Raw genomic sequence first — 24,675 nt, 5'->3', positions numbered from 1 at the left:
TGTCGATTGGTGAAAAAAGGTGATACAAAAAGTAGTGGAGGTATCCTATGTCCATTTTACATTTCTGGCTAGCCCTAATTTAATCGTCCAACCTTCAAAATATGTGGTGAAGGAGATCTGAATGAATACTGACATAACAAAGACCCGCCCTTGGTGATAGATGTAATTGTGTAAATATGTTTACTCACTATGTCTCTCTTCAGTCGATGCTATGAGGTGAATTGTAAGTATTACAGGCAATCGTAACTACTCCTTATGTGCTGTAAAGTTTTCAGTAAGCAGAGTGGAACTAACCATCATCAACATACACCAGAAATAGTAGACTGTACAAGAGTAAATATAACTCAAATAGTACTGAAATCAGAAGTAAACACTGAAATAATGAAACAATTGTCTTTACAGACAATTAATATTAGGTATCCTCCACAAAACTGGCTTCATTTATACACCGACGGATCCTTGATCTCCAGAGAACAAGGTGTCGGTGCAGGTGTTACGTGCTGTCTCTTCTCACTTTATAGATCTCTTGGGTATGAAACAACAAGTTTTGATGGAGAAATCATTGCAATAAGTGAAAATCTCAGGAATCTTCTATGCCACATCAATAAATTTAAGAATGCAGTTATATTGTCAGACTCCAAAGCAGCTATTCTATCAACAGTCTCTCAACACACACCTTCATCTCAAACAGCAGAAATAACTAAAATGCTCTCTCAATTAATATCACTCAATAAAAGAATTGTATTTCAATGGATACCATTCCGTTGTGGAATTCTGGGAAACGAGAATGCGGATGCTTTAGCAAAGATGGGCAGCATTGCTACTTACAGACCTGTTACTAAATCTGCGTATTACTCTGTGAAAAGATTTATTAAATCTACATACTTAGACTTCAACAAACTGTAGCTGCATTTAGATTGGCAACAGGCCATGACTGTTTGGCCAAACACCTGCATAGAATTGGAATATATCAGTCCCCTAACTGCCCATTGTGCAACTCAAACCAAGAAATGGATTCGGAACACCTCAAAATCTGTGCTTCAGTGGCTGGTCATGATAATGTCTTTGAAAAATATTGGAGTGCAAGAGGTCAAATGACTTTATTGTCAAAAGCCTGGCATTAGAAAACAACAACAAAGAAGTAGTAGTAGGAATGAGTCATAGTTACAATATAAATACATTAATTAATAGACAGTAAACAATATTAAATACATTATACAAGAATTACGTTCAGTTAAAAATTAAATTCATAAATTAGAAATTACAAACGAAAGTGTAGAGATATTGCAAGACTATTACATAAGTTTGCAAATTTGTATATAATTTTAAACAATAAAAAAATTATAATGCACAAAATTGGCTTAAGGTACGGTCACACGTCGCTACTTTTGCTGTGCAACTTTTGTACTGCAGCTGCAAAAGTTGCGTGTCGTGTTCACATGTAAGCCAAAAGTAGCGTACTGCACGCTACTTTTTGTGCTGCGCAACCCGAGTGCAGCAAAAGTTGCAACTGGAGGTTTGGAGTCTGTTCACACACAAAGCGCTACTTTTGCAGCCGCAGTCATGCTGCAGGTTTCCATCTCTGTGTTGATTTCTCAATATACATTTTGTGGTTATGTTCGCATTATTAAGAAACTCATACGAAAGCTTACTTATCTATTATTTGCTCTTCTGTCCTAACTAGTATTCAGAAATTGGTATTATTTTTACTATAAAGCTTTTAAAAATGCCTGTAAACTTAAATGATACCAACAGCATATTCACGTAAACAATGTTGGCAACCCTCCTGTTTGAAACTATAGATTGACAAATCGAACTGAAACCCTGACCGAGTTACTACGTGAGCGCTGGCTGTCTTGGGAAGGAGCAAGTGAGAAAGCACGGGGAGAAGGAAGAGAGCACTATGCACTATGTACTTGCAGGTCCACTCACAGTTTGTCACACCTACTAACAAAAGCATTAAAAGGTTGACTAGTTGCCTGCAATGCTAGCATAATGGAACCTTCCTAGCCGACAGTCGAGGCAGAAATGAAGAATCCGTTATTGTGGTAATACTGGAGAGTGGTTCTTCTATTGGTCGCGATGCCCACACACACCCTCTCAGATATTTACGTGGTGATTGGTGACTGAATGACGAGGAGCGACAGAGAGAGAAGAAAGAAAGAGAGAGATTCCAGAAGTTGGCGTGTTTTACGGGGTTTCACTTGAAGTTGTCAAACTATACACTACGGAAAATTAAAAAAATGAATTATATCGTCAGCAAATATGCTCAGTCTGTGTTGTGCATTTAATAACTGTTAAAAATAATTTATTTTCATCACGTCTAACATTAAAATATATCCAAACAAAAGTATCAATGGCATATTTGGGTGGTAACACTGGTCGCAACCACAGCAAAAGTTTCAACAAAACCGATATAAAAAATGTGTGAGTGCCAACAACAGTCGGGAGAAATGAACCATATGTTCTTTCAATGTCAACTCCATAAACAATCCATAGACCAACTAATACACGACATCAGCCAAAAACTAGGATTTGGACCCTGGAAGATTCCAGACATATTAGTTGAAAATGAAATCCAGATAGGAAAACTCTTATATACCCACATGAAAATCTGTAAAATGAAAATAAAAAAAAAAAAAAACACACAGTCAGACTCTCAATATACTTTGATATTACAGTGATAATTGTTTCGCAAAACACTTACAACGCCAAAATCGAACGAAAGAGGATCGATATAGCATCAGAAAACAAAAGAAGAAGAAGAAGAAGATGCTGCGGCTGCAACCCTGAGAACCCTGTTCACAGTCGCTACTTTTAAGCTGCGCGCAGCATGAAAAAGTAGCGAGCAGCAAGTTCGACAGCCGCTACTTTTCGGGTTGCACCGTTGTTCACACGTCGCAGTATGAGAGTTGCGCAGTTTTTTGTACTGCAGCACTGCAAAAGTAGCGAAGTGTGACCATACCTTTAGTTACAAATATTATATACTGATCTATCCTCCAGTATGGAGCACATAAGGAGTGGGTACAGCTGTGTGTGTGGGTGTGTATTCCATGTAGATCCTAGCGAATGCATACTAATCCCTGGTCGCTTCTCTCCCATTACTAGGGCGCGCCACTCTGCAAGAATGGGCTCTTATATTTTACGGTACAGCAGTCACACCTGACGGGCACGGAGGGCACAGCCCGCCTATTCCCCCTCTGCGCCCTACCAACACAGGTTCCTCTTCGTCCCTGAAACCTCCTCGCCCAAACCTGGTGCTCATACCACCCTCCTACCCTGTGTCACCGCCAAAGATATACAAGAACTCACACAAGAACAGGACGAAAACAGCGAAACTAACACCGCCACGCACACTCCTCACCACCACTCCTGCAAACCTCCCTTTCATGAGGGTGCTTCAGCCCACCTCGCCGTCCGTCCCTAAACCTCGGATTAAGAGCACCACCACACCAGCTCCCACCCTGTCCAGAAGGCCCAATACCCGGCCCGTTACCACCAGTACCACATCCACGACCACCTCCTCCACATTCACCAATATTACTCTGCCCCCACCACTCACCACGTCCAATATCACGACCACTTTTACTACCACCACGTCCACCACCACTCATACGACCACCGCAACCACCACTACTACCACAACGTCGCTGGGCAGTGATCTGACCATCCTTCTGGAAATTCCTTCACACTCTCCACCTAAAGTGCCAGAAGATATTTTCAAGCAGTACCCCAAAATCCAGAAAGTGTATCCGGTGTACTCCCTTAGCAAGAGCAGGATTGACCCATCCTCCTTTCACCCTGCTTCTAACTTGGTGCCCAACCTGGAGCTCGTGCAGGAGGGCTCACGACTCCACCAGGGAGAAGGCAAGGCCTCCCACTTCATGCTAATGAATGCAGATCCTCTGCCTGTTGTGTGTGAAGCATGTCCTTTTGCAGCTGGAACCACTGTCTGACCAGTACAATACACATTGTAAATTGTAGGCCTACTTCGTGACAACCACATTCCTTATCCCTTTTTGTTTCGTTTGTGTAGCTTTTGGTATACAGGAAAAGAATTTTGATGCTGTAGAAAGCAGTTTCGAGACGTTGCAAATACATGTTTTTAGCATGTCTAGTATATTATTTATTTTTTGTTAGCCTTGTGTGTGTCTCTTTTTCCATTTATGTTGCCTGTCCGTCTTCCTAACCTCTGAAATTCTGGATATTTGGATATTCAATATCAAATGTTGATTCATATGAGCTATTTCATCTCAAGTCGACCGAAATATAGAGAAAAGTGACCTTACAATTTCTAAATACAATGAAACTTTTTTTGTACGTAGAGAACTGTGATACAATGCTTTGTGCAAAGTTTGAAGCATCAGAACTTAATAGTGTTTAAATTAAAAATATTTAAATTTATCGTATTTTCATAAAATTAGCAACTTTAAACTGTTGTAGCTCCGAAACCCTTTCACCCAGTGATCAAAATCATGGTTTATTTTGATGCTGAGAAATTAAAGTTTATATTGACATGTAAACAGACTTTCTTACATTTTATGGAAATGGAGAAATTTAGATTTTTCCTCATTAAGACACCTTTGGCTAGGAAAAAATATTTTAAAAATATATAGTTAGATTCTGCTTTGAAAGTACAAATAAACACATATTTTTTACTAATGGTATGTTGATAAAGTATTGAAAATATCAAATAAAGAAAATAAATAGTATGCGCGTGAACTAACCAGCTGACTGTGAGACTGGAGGTTGCCGAGACAAGCAAGGCCAGGAGACAAACACGTGATGTGTCGTCTAGCAGTCATGGCTGTGCTAGCTTCATCACAGGTTTTCATAAACACAGGAGTAAAATGACGCCCAATAGTCGCTTATCTTCAGCTCTCGGCCAGTGTGTGCGGTACTGGGCTGTTCAAGTCTAGGCGTGTGAAAATAATCTATTTAATACCCTCGAAACTTATTCCCGTATCACTAAGGAAACAATGCCGAATCCCTCTTAATAATGCAAGGTTTTTTCTCAATATTTTTTTACATTTTTACAAATGGCCAAAAAGCCTAAAAGCAAGTAAAATCAGATTATCTCTCTCTCTCTCTGTGTACAATAAAAATAAGAATTACTTCTTATCATAACCTACCAAATGTCAGCTTCAAAATAAGCTCTCGTTCAATGTTCTGCAGTAAATGGTTCCAGAGTTCTGAGTGCTGAAAGAGGTTTGTTCTTATAAAATACCCTAAATTTGTCGCTCAATAATACGAAAACCGTTTGACTTTCGATAGTGTATTTTTGAAAATGCACTCCCCTCAGCACCTTGTATATGTAGGGAAAAAATTAGAGTATAAAAAATGCGAGGTTTTTTACTGATCGATTTCATATGGAATAGCCCATATGGAACACTTTTTTTTTTTTCAATCTCTATACATGGAAAGCTTTGCCCAGTGTAGGACTATAGTCCCAATGTATCACCTTGAAATATTTGTGACTGCACATCTGAATCTTGTATATGTATATGCACAATTTTTTATTTAATAATTGCATGATTTTAGTATAAAGGTTTCATTGATGTAGCGTTTCTCATTTTCTTTTTTACATGTTGCAAATGAGTTTTGCAAATTTTTAGCTTGCATTTGTATCAAAATGAGCACTTGTTGTTTTATTTGCACACTACTCTGCATTTTTTATACAGTATATTTTTTTAATTTATGACGATCACTTACAGGAATTTACTGTTGCATATTATTATTAATTCGTTTACTTATTAGCAGAGAGGAATGTAATGGATAATCACTCATTTTTACTTTTCAAAACTACAGAGGTAACAAGGACTTTTAGAATTAAGTTGAACCTAAGTTTTCACCATAATGTTATCATAGATGTCGAGGAAAATATATTTTGCTGATTACAATAATGAGTTCATGGTTTACGCATGCCATATAACCTTAACGTTAATTATTCAATTAATTGTAACCCAGCGAATAGGGATTATAAAGAATGGACACTTCGCGTCGGTACTTTTGATGTAGCCGGACCGATTTCAATGACCTTCAAGCCAGCTAGAGCGTGAGATTCTGCTTTCTCCCTAGAGTTGGCGCTGACATCACATCAGCTAGCAGTTGACACAGCGGAAATATAACACATATAATTAATACATCTAGGTACATTATGTACTCAAATAAAATAAATTGGATCCATAAAATAATAAATCCTTCATTAACTGTAATGTCTAGACTCTAGAGTTCCTTTATAATGAGAGTTGAGACGTTGACCCCAACAACAATTAAAATATGTAATGATTTGATAGCGCTGAAAATGGAAAAACAAAACTCTTACGAGAAGTAAAACCATATACCTATATTATATTATATTATATACAAATATTAAACGAATTCGATACTTAATTTCATAATGTATTATATTATTTTATAATATAATTTATGATATCTGAAATATAAAATATTATTATTACAACTAGTTTGTCACTGAGAAATAAGGAAAAGCTGTTAACTTGGATTTATTTGAAGCAAAGCGTTACTGGAATATGCAATAAGGTAGGCGATGTTGGATCCTGTGCCTTAATTCTATTCTCAATTATTATCTTAGCGTATGCTCGATTACACTACCTCTAGCGCTTGAAAGTGGAACTAGCCGCTGGCGCACAGAGAAACAAAACACAGGAAAATTCGCTCAGTGTCCATTCTTTATAATCCCTATTCGCTGTGTAACCTACATACAACAATCCAAATTGCCAAATGACGATAGAAAACAAAAGATATGAAACAAATGAATGGGATGTATAAACAGTTGAATATTCTTTCATATTCAAGTACCATAATATCAGGCGCAATTTTGGAACTCAATGGGGAGGGAGGGTTGAATTCTAAATGCAACTAGTTTTAAACTTCCCTTTAATATCTAAATTAACATTATTTTGTAATTAAATTCAATTGAAATAATTTACTGAGAAGTTTTGAAATAAAAACCTTGTAAGGAAGGAAGTAAATGCACTTTTCGTAGATTTTACTTGGTTCCTTAGTTGGAAGAAAAGCGTCATTTATTTCTATAGTATGGAAGCTTTTATTATTGTTGAATTAATTGAAAGGAAAAAAAGAAGCTAAAGAATTATGTTTTCCTCTTGATAAATGTGACATCATAGTGCTTTTATTTTTAGTCTGCTCCTGTTTGTACTAAAATAAAGCAAATTTAATGGTATTAGTAGTATCACACAGTCATATCTGATCAAATACGTCATTTCAATACAAACAACACACAAAATAATGCTAAATGCATATACTATAAAATTAATATTCATTGTATTATTTCTTACTTTTTGCCTTCGTGGATTTGGACCTTAAAAAATGAAATACATGTGGTAAGTAGATAAACTCTCTGCATAGTTACCTCAGAAGGCTGAAAGTTTCTTTCTTACTGCCCACTCTAGATTATATTGAACTTATTAAAGTGGTAGTACCGGTATGTTTTAAGTGTTGTCAAGATATTGATAATACTTCAAACATTTAATATACCGGAAGTATCTCAAACACAGAGAACTTTATTCAACTGTTATAATGTTATAGATGTCATTATGTCATACGTGAAGTGAATGATGCGAGACAAATAAATTCTTTAAACTTGGTATATAAGAATCAGATTCAATGGTTACCAGTATAGTTCCGAAGGGTAATTGTTTGATCTTCAAGTAGGATGAGGAATTGTTGTCTTTTCTGTACTGGTAAAGGTCAGAATAGTTCAGAAGGCCTTCTAGCCTTGTTGTTTCTCTGGGGATGAATCAACTGATGCATGGTGCTGACCACATATTATCCTTTAATGCTGAAGTCGTTACAGTATAGTTGCACTACCACCTTGAATTGTATACTATATCTTTCTCATGAAATTTTAATGTGTTTCAGTTGAAAATACAAAGCATGTGTATGGTATCAGGTTTGAACTAACAGCACCTGAGTTATTTTTCAGTCAGATCCCAGAATATTTCCTCCTGTATTTCGTCCCAAATATTGTTTTGGAATCTTAGTGATTGTAGGGCTGCTATCTATTAAAAAAACTTAGAACTTCATATAATTATTATTTTAAAAAGATTTCAATTAAAGGTTAATAATACAGAAAACAGTCACATGCTAAATTAACCTGTGTTAACTCGACATTATTAAGTTTAACCCATAGGGCTAATTGTAATTTATGAACGCACAGTTCTTTGGATCTGTGGCTCTTGGAAACCACCGCTTAAGCATTTGTCATGTATGAATCACCATACACAAAATCTATAGAGCGAAACATGGAAGAAACATTCTGGATAGTTAGAAAAATGACAGTAACATTCGATGTGGTGTTAATGTTAGTGTTGCGTTGTCTCTGTGTTTGCAGGAACACTAAAAGACTGGAAGCTTGTTTTCTACGGGACAGAGACTTCACCTGAAGGCGAAGAACACGAGGAGGATGAGGAAGATGACATTCACCAGGACATCGTTGGCAGCAACAAAGTCGGACCACCGCCAATCGGAGTTGTGGAGCAGGACCCAGGGCACAATGAAGTGGAGTCAGTGATAGGCAGCGGGCGGGTGGACAGTGCCGACCTGACACGCAACGAGGTTCAGCGCACCACCACCGAGGATGACGCACCCCCTTCGTCAGGCTGCATCGCTCTCTCCAAGAAGGGTCAGCACTGTATAGGTTTGTGCCTTCTTGTTATACTCATAGCTTCGTTCGTTAACTTCACCCCCTCCCCTACATTCTCTACTTCAACTTGTGATGGACACGTGCCACTGGTAAAGTGCTCTAATTTGGGTGGTGATGGTTCACCACATTCGCAGCGATGGAGAACTGACTGTGATGATGCCATCCGGACAGAACGGACGGTCGATCCATATTCCGAGTCTGAGTCAAGATCGCACTGACTCGAGTGATCGAACACAAGTAAACATGTGCTAAGCATCTAGTGTACACAATTCAAGCACAGAGGTGCCGGTTGTAAAGATCTGTTAACTCATTCTGTTATGTTATCATGGTACAATACTCATTCCTTTACAGAGAACCATTGCTGTTCAGTAATGTCATGAAATACGTAAAAGTTGGTGGTTGTTTTTTTTATCTAGACGGGTATCAGGAAGGATTCATGTGTTACCAAATCATAGGAAACAGATATTACTGATATTATAAACCTCTTAATCTCAAGGCATGGTGCGTACAGCATTCATTTTTATTGTTATTATTATATTTACTTGAAAATGAACCTGTAAAACACCCTACAACCTAAGGCTGCACAAATTTAGTTATGTAATAGTAATATGCGTTACAAGAGCGGTATGTTGAAGTTTTCATGTCCGAGGAAAAGTTTGAAAAAGTGAAACGTAGTTGAGCTTTTTTAATTTCCGAGAATTGAAAGAAAACATACCACTCGTGTATCGTACATTATTTTGTGCGAAGATCGTTTATTACATACCTGAAAGAGGAATTTCTAATTAGTTGCAATGAAATCCATCTTGGTTTCTGTTCACTGACGGCAAATTTGCAAAACAAAAATATCTATATTCAACATTGTTGCTTTAAAATGTTTTCTGTGTTTACTATAGTCCAGCAGGCCGTGATATACGTCTGTCTTTTTTTCTCCCAGTCTATGGAATCTTGTTGATTTTTTTCACGGCTTCCTTAATGTTACTTGCATCACGAATGCAGTAACTTTAGTAGAGTTTACTTAATTTTTGCAAATATTTAAAAACAATAATTAACAGTGCAATTTAGGTGAAATTGCAGTGGTAAGTGTCCAATTTATAATTATTACTATATTGAACGTCTCTAAAAATAATATGTTAAAAGCCTAAAGCAGTAAAATCAATATGTCACTTAAGCGGTAAGAAGAGGGAAATTGTTATGTGTGTTAGGTTAGGAATACTGAATGTGGAATTTTACACTTTCCGCGGATTGGTTTTGTGCGGAAACCAAGCAAATACGCACGATCTTGCACAAAATAACTTACGAGTTTGGATGAACGTTTTGGTGAATTAGTTATTATAAGAAAACAAAATACAGGCTAATAAAAAAAAGAGGTTATAAGCTTCGGTAATATGTAATATTCACTGAAAACAAAATAAATTACCGATATAGTTTTTATAACCTCAAAAACAAATTGTTACCCCTCTCTCTTTGATTTTATTATCATCGCAGCACATTCTCAAAGTAATTTTAATTCTTTTTAATATAACTTTCAGCCTTTCATAATCTACTGATCTAACCTAGATGTTGATAAAGCGTCGTAAAATAATCTAATAAAAAAATCTACTGATCTCTAAACTGCATTGGCATATAATACTCTGGAATATTCAGCACTGGTACTGATCCAAAATTCGAGGAATTAAAAGCAGTGGCGTAGCCAGCGGGTGGGCCAGGTGGGCCCAGGCGCACCCAAAAAATATGCGAATTTTTGCGTTTTTTATGGAAAATACTCAACATTAAAACTAAATCATTGATCCAGAGCAATAGTTACAGTCGATAGCATTAAGGTAAGAAGTCAAAAATGCGTTCATTTCTTCAAGATCCAATTTAACTGTGTTGGATTGGGCCTAAAAAATTGTCTGACAGTGATAAAAAGAAGGAAGCCATGGAGGCTACTGAATTGTTATATCAGCTAGAAAAATTTGACAACATATGTTTAGACGATATTCTTGCTATTGCAAATTCATTATCGGAAGCACTTCAGTCTCCGAAAATGAATATTAGTAAATGTTCGTCCTTCATTAAGGCAATGATATAAAAGTTTCAAAGCTCTGAAACGAAGAAAAATTCGACAATCATGTCAAGCATAAGGCTTTGTAATCTAGCAATTCTATCCATTGAGAGAGAGAGAAAAGTTGAGATTTGTTGAAGGACCCATCATCAGCGATCGACAGATTCGTTGCTAGGAAATCTCAACAGCTCCAGTTCACCTTATGAAGCGTTTGTATAGATATGCCTTGCATGATTTTTTATCATAATTTTGCATATCATTAAATAAGACTTCCGAGAATGAGTTTCAAGAGAGTTGACGGCAGCGGCATTGTCAGGAGTTGGGTCAGGTACTTTCTAAACCTGCATATCTGGCCCACCCAAAATATTAGTCTGACTATGCCACTGATTAGAAGTACCGGTAACAAGTCGACTATATCTGTCAGCAGATTACAGTGCAATTAAGAAATTAAAAAGCTCCTTATGCAGTGTCAGACTTGAAGTTGTATTGAAATGAGAATGGAAAATACTTAAAAAAACATTCAGAAGTGACAACAGTACCAGTACCTATAATTGTTTTGAGCTCGGTAAACATTTGATTTTAAAATGAACAATAACAAGTACTTACATATAGCTACATTCGTTAATACACTTGTGTGTCTATTTGTAATTTGTATGTAGAATCCAAGATCATGTTGCTGCTAGGAGACTGCCAATTTTTATAAATGATACATCGAATCCTTGCAGTTACAACACACTGTTGCCAAAATTAATATAACACTACAAAAATGCGCTCCAATTTTTATCAATATGTAGCAGTGAATACTGAAGTGTATTTATGCACTAAATATACAAAATGTAACAGAATGTAACAGAATAACTATTCCTAATTTTCTGATGTGATAGAGGGCATGAAATTAAACATTTTTCTTAAAAAATATTGTTCGGAAATGCTGCATTTTCAAGTGATAGTGGTATGAAGGAAAAAATAAAATAATCTCAACTTGGAAAGTTACTTTATTTGTATTCTAGGGTTACACAGTAACTGTTTTTTGTCTAATATCAGATATTAAGAAAATGGTATTGACAAACTATAGAAACTGTTCAAAATTGCGACCGCCATTGTTGACACAGATTATAACGTCATATGATTGGACAAATCCTTCGAAATATCTGTGATCGGTTATGAAGATCGTCAGCAAGAATAATTCTAGCAACTAATTTTTCTGCTGTGTCGATGGATGTTTCATAAATAATTGATATAATAAGACTCCAAACACAAAAATCAACTGGAGTCATGTCTGGGGAACGTGCTGGCCAAGCAACTGGACCTGCTTTCCCTATCCAACGATTCGGAAAATGTACATCTGACCACTATCTCGAAGACTTTGATCCAGTCTTGAAAGTGTTGTATGGCAAGGAATATGGAGCTGAGGGTGTTGCTCCTCATAGAGTCACTTTGCCAAATTATGCATGTCTGCAAGCTCAATATTTGTATACCATTGCATTTTAATACCATGAAATTTAATAAACAGAATTCACAGATATTTTATGACATACAACAACAAACTAACTTCAATTATTATTTCCATGGTAACAACACAGTCTAGTATATACGGTCACGAAGCTCAATACGTAGGAAATATGCATCCAAAGAGCGTATTCCAAATCTCAGTGCTGAGCAATCCGATGGCATCATGGTGTTCCGAATTTCAATGATGACGTCACTGATGCTCCACCGGTGTCGCACCGATGCCATCAGCTTGCAGAGGTGGTTGCAGTCTCCATCAGTCACCATCAGTGAATCTGATTGGTTCTTGTATAGGGCGGAAATTAGCAGACGAATGACATCGTGCACTGTTGTGTCATGGCGGTGTGTTCTTCTGTATTGTTTGTAATGAGCAAAACGTAAAAACCATATGTTAATGGCTTATGAGCGAACATGTCAACAGACCAGTTATTACTACCGGTTCAAGAAATAAATTGTTAATGCTCTCTTTTCTTTGAACAAGAAATTTCGCAAAATCTTGCTAGCGTAGCACAGACAACAACTTGTACAGCCGCCATGATAGCCATCGAACCTTCAGCAGTTTTGTTCCTATTTCACTGCAGCGTGACGTCATTATCGTCCACCGGTCCGGTGAGATTCAGAATACGCTGATAGGTAGTTGCTAACCACTAGGATCGCTACTATCGCCTCATTACAGACAATGTGAAATAGTACCGGCACAGTCTACTGTTCCTAGTACCCTCAACAACTCAAGCTTCGTGACACTATATGCTAGACTGAAATATAAATGCAGCCATAATGTGAGTGATGAGCTCTGTATTTTATATAAAGCATTTCCGGACACTATTTTATTAAGAAAAAATATTTATTTTCATGTCTTGTACCACGTCAGAAAATTAGGAATAGTTATTCTGTTACATTCTGTAGAATAACTTTCAATTGTTTAACTATTCCCACTTGTGATAACTGATAAGTCTGATGAAGTTGCGTTATATTTTCATCCATTTTGTTAATTTTAATAGCCTCTCTTACTGCTAATTGATTTACACAGAATGTTAAAATAAATTACGTATAAGTAAACAGGTGCATCTTCATATTCGGTAACAAGTTCCAATTTATCTAAATGTTATTTTAGAGGCCATAGAAGTCGGTTTGGAAGTTTCCATGTTTGAGGTTAAGAGGTTTGCAACACTTACACTGGGGACTCAGTGCAATACTATAGACAGCGCTATGAGCTTTGTAACTATCGCCCTCTATACAGTGATTTATTACTCCAGCACTGCCATGTTTTGTTTCGTTGCATCTTGTAGAACAAGCAGACTCAATGAGATTTAGGTGCATCCAACGGAGGAGATCCTGAGTGTGTTAACCGTTTCTGGATCTTACAACTTGCTCAAGAGAAAAAGAGAGAGAGAGAGAAAGAAATACGAGGTGTGAGCTTTTTATTGACACAAGTGGAAGGTGGCGAACCAGTGTCTTAATTTAGTGTATTTTTTGTCAGCAACTACAATCCATTATTCTTATGAATGCCTTATAATACTTTTTTAAAAAACCAGATATTCAAAAAGGAGTAAATTTCTGTAAAACACCCCAAATCATGATACAGCCTGCATTTTTATCAACAAAATTGTGTACGTGTGTGTTCATGACCAGTGCCAATTACTTGCACAAAAGAGAGCAAAACAGCATTCCTAATGGCAGTACGTGGAAGACAAAAATATTATATGAAAAAAAGTCTTAAAAAAGAAAACTGACATTGGTTGATATTCTAATTGCTGTACGTCCATCTAGTTATGGTGCAGTCATATCCAGGCAAGGTGAGAAAGTGTCACACATCAGTGGATAAGCAATGTTTGTTTTATGGATTTTTTTGCAGCTTGTGCAGAATAACTCTTATTCTGGTCTTCGATATATTGATTGTCTGTGTCCCTTCCAGTTTGATGTTTGTGCAAGGCAGTAACTCTCTGATTTATGCTGCAGATCTAATAGCAAGCTATTATAAGTAAGTTAAATATTAACCGTCATTCAGGCATAACTTTATATTTTACCAGCACTACAATCAATAGTTAAATACATGGGTTTGATAAAAAGTAATGGCAACAGTTCGATATTTCTGACATGGCTTTATTCACAGGGGTACAACATTTACGTACCTTCTATATAGTCGCCCCCCTTATTTATTACCTTTTGCCAAATGTTTGGAAGGCGTCGTACACCATCAGCGCGTCCATCTTTGTTGATGTTCCGTATTGACCGCCCTAAAGCACGGGTAAGTTCATCTCTGCTATTATACCGGGTCCCTCGCAGTGGTTCTTTCACTTTGGTGAAAAGATCGTAATCGCATTGATCATATCGGGTGAGTACGGTGGATGTTCCAGTAGTCCGCATTTTCCATCTGCCTTGGAGGTACAGCGTGGCGCAGTATTACCTCATCAATGTCATACGCCACAATGAACATCTCCTTCACAGCACTTTGTGTAGGGTGCACTTTCTTTGGACGAGGAGAACCGGGATGCTTCCATTCATTTGATTGGCGTTTCAAGTTTGGTTCATACGAGCGAGTCCAGGTTTCGTCCATAGCGACGATTGCGTCCAAGAAAGTCGTCACCTTCCCTTTGGTACCGGTGCAACAAGGCCTTCCCGGAATGCTTTAACCCATCGTGCAACTGTGCAATATGGCAACGCTGCATCACCACATGCATCACGCAGTCCCTGAAAACATTCTTGTGCACTATGACCTCGTGCCATTTCAATTTTGATCCAGGAACGTTGCTCTAGTTTTGTAAGAATGGTCTTAGGGCGCTCGCACTATCCCTATGAAAGTGAACGTTCTACACACTGCAGTAGATTGACAGAGTACTGTCGCCGCTGGCTGCACTAACTCATCTAACAGTCCTTGTTCATGTCCACATAGCTGGCAGCTCTCAAACGCACCATCGTCACGTGACAGCAGTGTTGCCATTACTTTTTATCCAACCTATGTATAGGCATTATCGGTAATAAAATGTCTTACACATAGCAACACAATGGAGTAGACTTGAGATATAGGCAAATAATATAAAAGGGGCATATCAGTGTCGTCTGTCAGTTGAAAAAGAGTTCAAGGTGCGTAAAAAATAAAATTATTTAGCCTATTATTTTTTCCTCTACTGGAATATCGATATATTCCATCATAGCATAAATCAGACAGAATCTGCATGTATTGCGAGCAGAGAGAGTTAAGCAAAGTCTCTTGAAGATATTGTAGCAAAGCGGATTCACTCAGTGGACTTTGGTATGCAAATAGGAGTAATATAGTTCGATGCCAGCTATCTCATCAGTGATTCAGTCCTTTCAAGTACTTAAATTCTGAAGTGACCGCTTCCATCTAAATCTGGTTTTGTCTGTTTTTTTATTCGCCATTTTATCTTCTTTCTTTTCTTCTGTATTTTCCTTTTCCTCGGTCCTTTCTTCTTCTGATTCGTAGTTTGGATAATATTTCTTGTTCCATTTTCAAATTGATTCTTCCATTCATGTCTTGAATCTCTATGAAATGATAATATTAATTTTTTAAGCCGACAGATTTCTCTGTTATGTTTATTATTTATTATTATTAACGAGAAAAATTCGCTCCGGCACTGGGGATCGAATCCAGGACCTTTACCTATATGCATTGAGCTATGTTGAGGCTCCGTCCACATCACCGGATCGAACTGCTGTCCTTGGTTTTTCCTTATGGCCTACTTCAATGTTTCGATGTTACATTATTATACATGGAGCGCACTCATATGTTAAAGTGAACTTGAATCTCTCTTATAACTAGATCTGGAACTTTATGTACCTAGATGGTTTTCCTACGTAGCTGAAACATTGTTTCTAAGACCTGTTTGTTTGTTTAGTCAGCTGTTGGAAGACAGGTTTGAACCTCATAGTCACAAGTAACAACAATAAGGCATCACTCATGAGGCAACTAAGCCAGGAGATAATGGGATAGGCTGGCTAATTCCTTTCCCCCTTTCCAAAATTAGACTTATTTAATTTCATGCACATTGTTATTTATATTTATTATTTTTTATGACCTCACTTTTGTTTTTATCTCTGGAAGTTATTCTCTGGACTGCTTCCAATTTTTAATTTTGGGTAAAGAAAATTTTGATTTGCGGCATAATTGAAAGTAGGTACAAGAAATGCTGAAATTCGACATTATATTAATAATGTATTATTCTTAAACATATGGAGGAAGTCATCTTGCTTTAGGATTCCTATTAGGACATTGATAACAAATTACTGGTACGTGGCAGATTATCTCTAAAATCTGAACTTCACATATCACTTCGAATCCTCGCCTAATAGAAGATTTCCACGAATTGCTGCTATTGAATTTCTCTCTGTGTACTAGTTCAGCGTTTCGGGAAGGCCTAATTCCCAAAGGAAATCCGGATCTGTAATAAATGAATTGTCTGTTAGCGATATTGCCCCATTTAAACCCCTCGTCATTGTATTGTCGGAAGGCTGATTAATGTAAATGATATTTGCAACATCTACTCGATTTTGTTGTGTTTATTTGTAGTATTGGAAGCAGTTATTTGCAGCATGTTCTAATTGCCTGTAAAGAAACCATATCATACTATGATACTTAAAATTGTATGAAGTTACAGGCATCCATATGTTCGAAGCTGGTTTCCGAAGAACCGAAACTATTATCTGTGTGTCTCCGAATGTTTTCTTAATGAACAGAACTCTAATTTCGTTGCCATTCTGCATTATAGTAAATGCGTTCGGAATTTGTAAGCAAAATTGTATGACGTAAATTTATTCACTAGTTCGCCAGTAACAGCTAATTCTTCTTCTCCATTTCCAAGTCATATACAATCAAGATTGTATTACATTCCATTTAGCCGTCAGTGTTGTAGAGAATTTCATTAGGATTGCTCCAAGTGCAGTAATAACTTTGACATATTTGAGGTTATTTGCGCATGTCAGACCCATCTTGGATTACTGCCTTTTGAAAGCTGTGTTCACATAGTAATGGTTGCCATGGAAATTTGTAAATATAGTAGTTGCCAGACCTCTCACTTCACTTGTTTCAAAGACTTCACTGTGTTACCATGTTTCTTGTTCGTGATGGCTGGCAACACTGCACAAACCATTCGATTGTTGAAATAAGTTTAGAGCTGGATTATTTGCAGCTTATTCAAAGATTCGATGAGAATCTCTCTCTTATTTGTACTGATATGGACAGTAGTAGTGATTTGACTACTACTCTTGAAATGTCGTGTATTGTGTTTCCTTTGTACTGATACATTACGGGAGAATAACATAACCTAGGATACTAAGCACAACAGCAGCTTACTCTGACGACATTTTCTCAATAAAGGGACCGGGGTTCGATTACTAGCAATTTGAATGATAGTTATGCTGGACAAAATGGCTGTGGGACAGTTCCCCTCCCCTTCCTCCCGATTTATCGTGTTGATGTTGCTCCCATTATCTTGATGCTGTTATTCCACTATCTCTAAGCAGTCTTGTAGTTGAAGTGGTAGCATATAACATTTACCTCGCCTTAACCAATTGTTATGAAAATAATCCATCTCTAATCTCTCCCATCTAGACTGTTCATTAGATTTGTGTAAATAATAAAATAGCTGTGGTGGAACTGGGACACCAAACATATCGGAAACCAGCATGCCCGAGTCTAGATCTGGACTTAAGCAGTGAGTGTAATGTGAGATTGAATGGTTGTGCAATTTTAGTAATTAGTATTGTTGATTGGATATGACTACATCATGAAACAGAATGTTTAAGTGTGTATGACATAACATATTTCAAGTGCAATTATACAAGTGCGTTGCCAAAACAATTTAAAAAGTGAAAATGGGAGATTGAAGGACATTGAACTGAGACATGTACCAATTTTACAATCAGTATTACTGTTGCTCTGTAAGCGCGTGGCATATTTATCTGTAGATACTCCTGGTTGTGCTTTATCAGTATCATCATGTGTGAAGGGAGCGCTATAGTAACTGGGTTGTATAAAAGACTGTACTTGTTACTTATTGACGAAACCCTTTGCTTTACAGTTGTAACTCTTTGAACAGTGGGAGGGGTGCGTCTGCGCGAGTGTGTGGATGTGAGTAAGTGATGTTAACTAGCTACTAAAATGGGTAGAGTTTAAACTTGTGTCGATTTTCCAACGTTCCTGAAATATTCCGTAGACTTAATTGTGATGTAGATATAGATATTGGTTCTCAACTTTTTAACTGTCGTGTTGTGTTGGGGCGAAATTTGTACCTCTTGTTGTTCACCTTTTCTTTTATGAAGGTGAAACTTACGATTAAGTTGTTTATGTCTTAGAAGAATTAAACAGGCGTCCACCGAGTTACGTAATTTTTTTGTGCTCGACCATGCCGAAATGTAGTAATTATACACCTGTTAGCAGTCCTTTAATGCATGTCATTAAAGTACACCTATAAATTAAAGTTCAGGTTTTCGATTATTCTCGGATATGCAATTGAAAGACGAGGGAAACGTCACGGAGGCTTGAAAATCCAATACTGTCGCAGAAGGTTATGTTCTGTTATTATAATAATTAGCGTTAATTGTAAATAATATTCAAATAAATTCAATTTGTCATCTCGTTTTTCAATTCTAAATCAATTTCCAGGTTATACATTCTCTGCATTACATCAAGGTCAATGACATTATTGTTCCTCGGAAAAAATCAATACTTTCGCGTCTGCGCACATCTCACAATTCACGAACTATGATCAAGGTCACTTCCGATTTTCTGTCAGATACAAATAAAGTGAATACTTCTTAATAATTTCAAGTTAGAAATATTTTCGAGCATAAAAAGTCGTATGAAACTTGCCTATAATGGTAATTAAGAAGCTCTTATGAAAATTATGAAACGAGCGCAAGCGAGTTTCATAAACAAACATACTTGCGTCTTAATTACTGTCATTATAGGCTCGTTGCATAATGTAGGCCTGCCATTATCTTTATTTCACTCTAGCACATGAACTTTAGAACAAACTCGTAAATTGCAGTGTCACCACGTATATTTTACTTCTAGTAGTAAGTACGTTAATATGGTTATCACTGCGTTCATGTGTTCCCTTTTAGCAATAACGTGCTAAGGTGTAAATCGTCATCCTTAGACATTGCACACCTTGAACAATAAGCGACAGATCGTTGGTACACTGAAGATGATGATAATGTATAAGCGTGTGCACAGGTGGTGTTGGTGGTGCTTGGGTACCTTACTAATGATTTTCTATGCTTGAAAGATATTATAAAATAATTAAAATATATCAGTAATCAATGAGTAAGACATCATGAATATTTGTTTATGATTGAGATAAGTAGTAAACGAAATGGAGCAGACTAACAGTGCGAGAGGGCAAAAATGTGCAAAATCTAATAAAAGTGCAAGTGATAAAAAACTACACAGAAGAAAATGAAGACAGAATCTTTTCACTTAACAGACGTCTGGTTTTGTAGGTGAAAAAGTGGCTTTTTAATGTATTTAAAGTTTAATGTACAAAATATAAACTTAAAATAGTCATCAATATTTGTTGTTAAGCCGAACTATTATATATTTTCACCAAAAGTAATTTTTAGAATAGTATTTTTAAATAAATTTAAACAAAAAGTAAAAAATCTTAAGTACTAATTACAAGATTGTTTGCAAGGCCCAAGTGACAGCTTACCGTTGCTACCTGATCTACTCCAGGGACATAACGGGTTTTTTTTTTGTCTATGTTTTCAAGTGTGAACAATGTAAAGAATAAACACAATATGCGGCATGTGAGATCCACGAAAACCACTTACATCTTTGTCTGACTCTTCCCTTTCGCATGACTGACTATTTTTTTTTCTTGGCCTAGCCAAAAGTGCCGTTGTTTTGGTATTTCCGATTATTTGGGTGCCGGATACGAATTTTACTGTATGTATGTCATGCTGACTTTTATTATTATTTTAAATTTCTTTTCCCTTATTTTTCATAAAATGTTTAGAATCGTTATTTATTTCAAATATGAGAAGTGCATAGTGATTTCAAATTTCTTGAACGATGTGCTATTTAATATACGTTTATAGCTAATATTTACAAAAGTCTGACAGTATAAGATTTATGAGCTTGTTTAAAAATGTAAGGGGTTGAACTGTGGTGTGTGGCGTTTGTTCTGTTTTCATTAAAAAAACTGTGATCCTCCGTTTTTAGCTCAAAACTTTAAGGTCACTATGATCACTTTATAAATACGTTTCATCAACTAACTGCCCAAGAATATTGTCATTGGTGTGTAATTGTTCAAAACTTGATTTGATTTGGTAAAAAAATAGAATATCTCATATTAAAGAAATGCTACATTTTAATTTACATAAAATTCTAGATTCCATTTATAGCGCAATCAAGAGACTGAGGTTCGATCCAAAAAATATATGTTCATAGTTTTTTGAGGAAGAAGTAATTATATGAAGATTTTTTCTGTGAACTTCGTTTTCCCTTATAATTTTCATTTCAATGTTGTTAAATTTTCTTCATATGATCCATCTGGATGAAGCCGAAATGGATCGTTAAAAAATACAAGACTATGAAGATAATAGATTCAGCTGTGCTTAAGTTACCTGGCAGTATCTTGTGAAAGAGGTTAGGGCTCGATTTTTGGCAGATTTCATGAGCTGTTTTGTTTTATATATTAAGCAGTTTTGAAAACGTTTTCTTATAAAAACTCCATTTTCTTGTCATTTTCCTTTTACCATTAGTTCCAACATTCCCTTTACTAGTACTCTAGAATAGCTATTAATTTATAGTTGTGATAGACACAACAGTATAAGATGGTCACAAGCTAACTCTCACATTAGATACCAGTTATGCAGTACTTTGCCTCAGTTATCGAAGTACATATCCTTTTCTACACTGAGAGTTGCATTATCTACGTCATAGCTCCTGAACATCTGGCGGTTGAGTAATATTGTATTTTATGAATTTATTTACAGATTGTTCTGTTTACAATGGAGTGTGAATACGATTTTAAAGCGAATCTCTTCAATATAACTCGTTGATGTTATGCTATGCTCTGTTTAATTCTTCTAAGACTGATGTAGCTGTTTGTCGGCAGATTCAGATCTGTGAACAAGTACTCCAGTTGATTTTACCCCTGCATATGGATTTACCCTCCCTGCAAGTTGTTTTGTTTTGTTGTCTCAATGGTTATTTGTGAGAAGACATATCTTTTACCATTCTATACATAAATAGAACAGTATTTGTATATTAAGGTTAAGAAAAGCATAATAAAAGCTGTGAACTGTTTTAATAACCATGGTGATCATTTTCTGTGAGTTTTGGGAAGGATAACTGAGAAATACGAAGAACATGTACCTAATCCCAGAGGCTGAAACATTTTTCCTGTGCACAGAAATATTCCAGAAACAAGTCCATTATATTTAAGTAATCTTAATTCCCAAAACAATTAAAAGACCAAGATTGATATTTCATTTTTTTTCTTCCCATTTTAAGGATCATCAATATTTTTGCTTCGTACAAAGAATTTTACAAGATTGCAGTTTTTTGGTGACATGAAGTGAGTTAGTTATTAATGTGAAAAAATATTACACCTGACGTTTGCTTTAAACTTGCCATATTGGAGAGCTTTGAATACCGTTAAAATAGTTTTACTCATACCTTGGCATAGGTACTATTTTCTTTACCTACCTATTTCATTGCCTAAAAATTCTGTTCACTTATTCAAATCTACAGAGTTCTGAAAGAAGTAGAAATATAAGAACAGAATCCTGTATTCACCATTGTTGAGGTTATTTCTCTATGTAGGTATCTATTTCAATAGCAACTGCAAGAAAAGAAGGAATTGGAGAATTAAGTGATGTAACACTTTATGATAAAATGTGTTATAAATGAAAAAAAAAAAAGGGGGGGGGGATGATACTATTCATCCTCAGTGTTCGCCATTGAATCCAAAATTTGCTGACTGAAAATTGGTAGACAATTTTTAAGGAACAATAAAAATCCTTAGCATGACTTTCTAAAGAAGGTAAATAAAAGCAATGTATTTAAATTTTTCAATTCTGTTACATCAGAAGATAACGAAACTATAGTATTTGGACTAGAACAATCAATTGGTACCTAGAATGTAGTTAATTTCCTGAACCCCAGATTGAAGATAAGTTTCACAGCTATGATCAGAGCCTAGAAATGCATTTAAAATGAAGTACCAAAATATACAAAAAAAAAATGCTAAATATTCACTATTAAATTGTGTTATAATTAATATTTATAATAGGATACACATTAAGTCCTTATTCACTGCTATTTCAGTATATACAAAGATTTTCTTCGCCATAACTTCTATAAGTGTCACTGAAGAAGGTTTGATACAGTAAAATTGTTTTTCAACATCATAATACCTTACCGGTGCACATAGAAACGGAAAATAATATGGCTACCAAGTTTACAAAAGCATCAGGCATTGTATTATTACTGTTTTCTTTCAGTAGCTGTTACCATAAACCAAAATGCTACTTTATTAATACTTAACAGTATGAATTTATAAAGAACATGCTTCAATAACATATGCTTTTTGCTGTAAAACTAAGACAATAATAATAATAATAATAATAATAATAATCAATGACATGACAGCCTTCTTTTGGCCATAACCTTCTTTTGAATTTCTTGCTCAGCTTCCTTATTCAGTGCCAATGCTTGCCAATTTGTTATTTTCCAAGAATAATGTTCTTAATTCCCCATCTTTCCATCGCAGAATTAAAAAATTTAAATATTGTGCTACATGTAATGTAATCGAGAGAAATTGTCCAAGAACCTCATTTCAACTGAAATATCATAACATTATAATATTGACACGCAGTTTGCATTTAAATTCAGCTTCAACTAGAATTTATCCTTCAGGTTCAAGAGCAATATCATGTTGATAAACTTGAAACTTTGGAACGTTTATACTGTTGTACCATCAATGTACTTTATATTATATCACTAGGAGTGTGATTTTTTGGTATTAACGATATACGCGAAATTTGTTAAGAACTTAATTTTATGCATGGAAAATGCAAATTCCTTAATGAAAGTCCAAAATTAAGTGAAATATATCCGTGAATGTTTGCTTAATAATATAAATTCACGAAATTACTCCATAGTCAAGATATTTTCAATAAAAACAGATTTCATGGAAGATTCGCACGAAAAATTACTCTTCAAAATAAGAAGTGGAAATGTTTCTTCGTTATAAAATATACATCAACACTTCTACAAATTTGATCTATTTAGATTGGCAACAGGCCATGACTGTTTGGCCAAACACCTGCATAGAATTGGAATACATCAGTCCCCTAAACTCCCCATTGTGCAACTCAAACCAAGAAATGGATTCAGAACACCTCAAAATCTGTGCTTCATAATAATATCTTTGAAAAATATTGGAGTGCAAGAGGTCAAATGACTTTATTGTCAAACACCTGGCATTAGAAAACAACAACAACATATTTGATCTTTCAGCATTACATATGTGTGGCATCTGGCAATGATGTATGCATAGTTTCAGGAGGGACTACTTTCAGGTAGCAGCGCAAGCAGACAATGGTCATTTCTCTTTCCTGCAACAACTACCTTCGTGCGATCAAGAAAGCAGTGCTGTCACCCCCTCACATTCGAATGAAATTTAATTATTGATGCAAACATTTTTCTGTTAGTTTCAAAGGGATTGTTTCAATAATAAATTAAAAAAAATGTTATTGTATTATTTTTTAAGTATCTTTAGGGTGCGAAATATGTATGAAATTTAATGTTTTTTGACGAAATATTCGGCAAAATCAAACCATTTTAATCTCCGAAATCAGGGTAAAATAATCACCATAAAATCACACTCCTATATGTCGCATATTGAATATAACAGAAAAGCATATCAAATTCTGTGTATAAAGACTACTTCCTCTCTCTTATAATACATACTCAATTGTAGCAGTAATGTTTTGATAAAGGCTGGTTCACAATAAACCGGAAACGAGAATCGGAACGAAAAGGAAAACGGTAAAATTGTTAAAATATATACATTTAAATGTGAGCATTTACAATTAACGAAAAGCTTGCCGGAGCCCGAGATCGGGAACGGAGAATTGGCCAAGTTTCAACTTTGCGTTCACGTTTCCGATCACAGCCCACTAGATTCATTCTATTGCCATCTAAAAGCTATTTTGTCGTCGTATATTTTGTAGCAAGAAGACCGTGACATAACCTCTGCATTATTTTGTTCTGTGCTGTGCATCATGGAGCAAGTTTTATTTGATGAGATTCTAATATTGAAATCCTCACGTTTACGATAAGCGGCGTGCCTCGTATAAAAATTAGAAAATGAAGGAGAATACGTGGCTTTCAATAGCTGCGTCTTTGAACACCGATCGGAAGCGAATCATATTTTATTACAGTATTGGTTGTATTATACACTAC

The 24,675-nt window shown here is 35.9% G+C and overlaps 1 protein-coding gene across 1 annotated transcript in view; it reads left to right on the top strand.

Annotated features, from left to right (window-relative positions):
- Positions 1 to 24,675, top strand: part of LOC138708875 (furin-like protease 1) — a 224,089-nt gene that overhangs the window by 174,644 nt on the left and 24,770 nt on the right. The window contains exon 11 of the mRNA XM_069839148.1: positions 8,375 to 8,680. Within this exon, the coding sequence (XP_069695249.1) occupies positions 8,375 to 8,680 (306 nt within the window). The remainder of the gene's footprint in view (positions 1 to 8,374; positions 8,681 to 24,675) is intronic.

Source organism: Periplaneta americana, chromosome 11, assembly GCF_040183065.1.
Source record: "Periplaneta americana isolate PAMFEO1 chromosome 11, P.americana_PAMFEO1_priV1, whole genome shotgun sequence".
Classification (NCBI taxonomy): Eukaryota; Metazoa; Arthropoda; class Insecta; order Blattodea; family Blattidae; genus Periplaneta; species Periplaneta americana.
The sequence above is the reverse complement of the archived record's forward strand: the minus strand, read 5'-3'. Positions and strand labels throughout refer to the sequence as shown.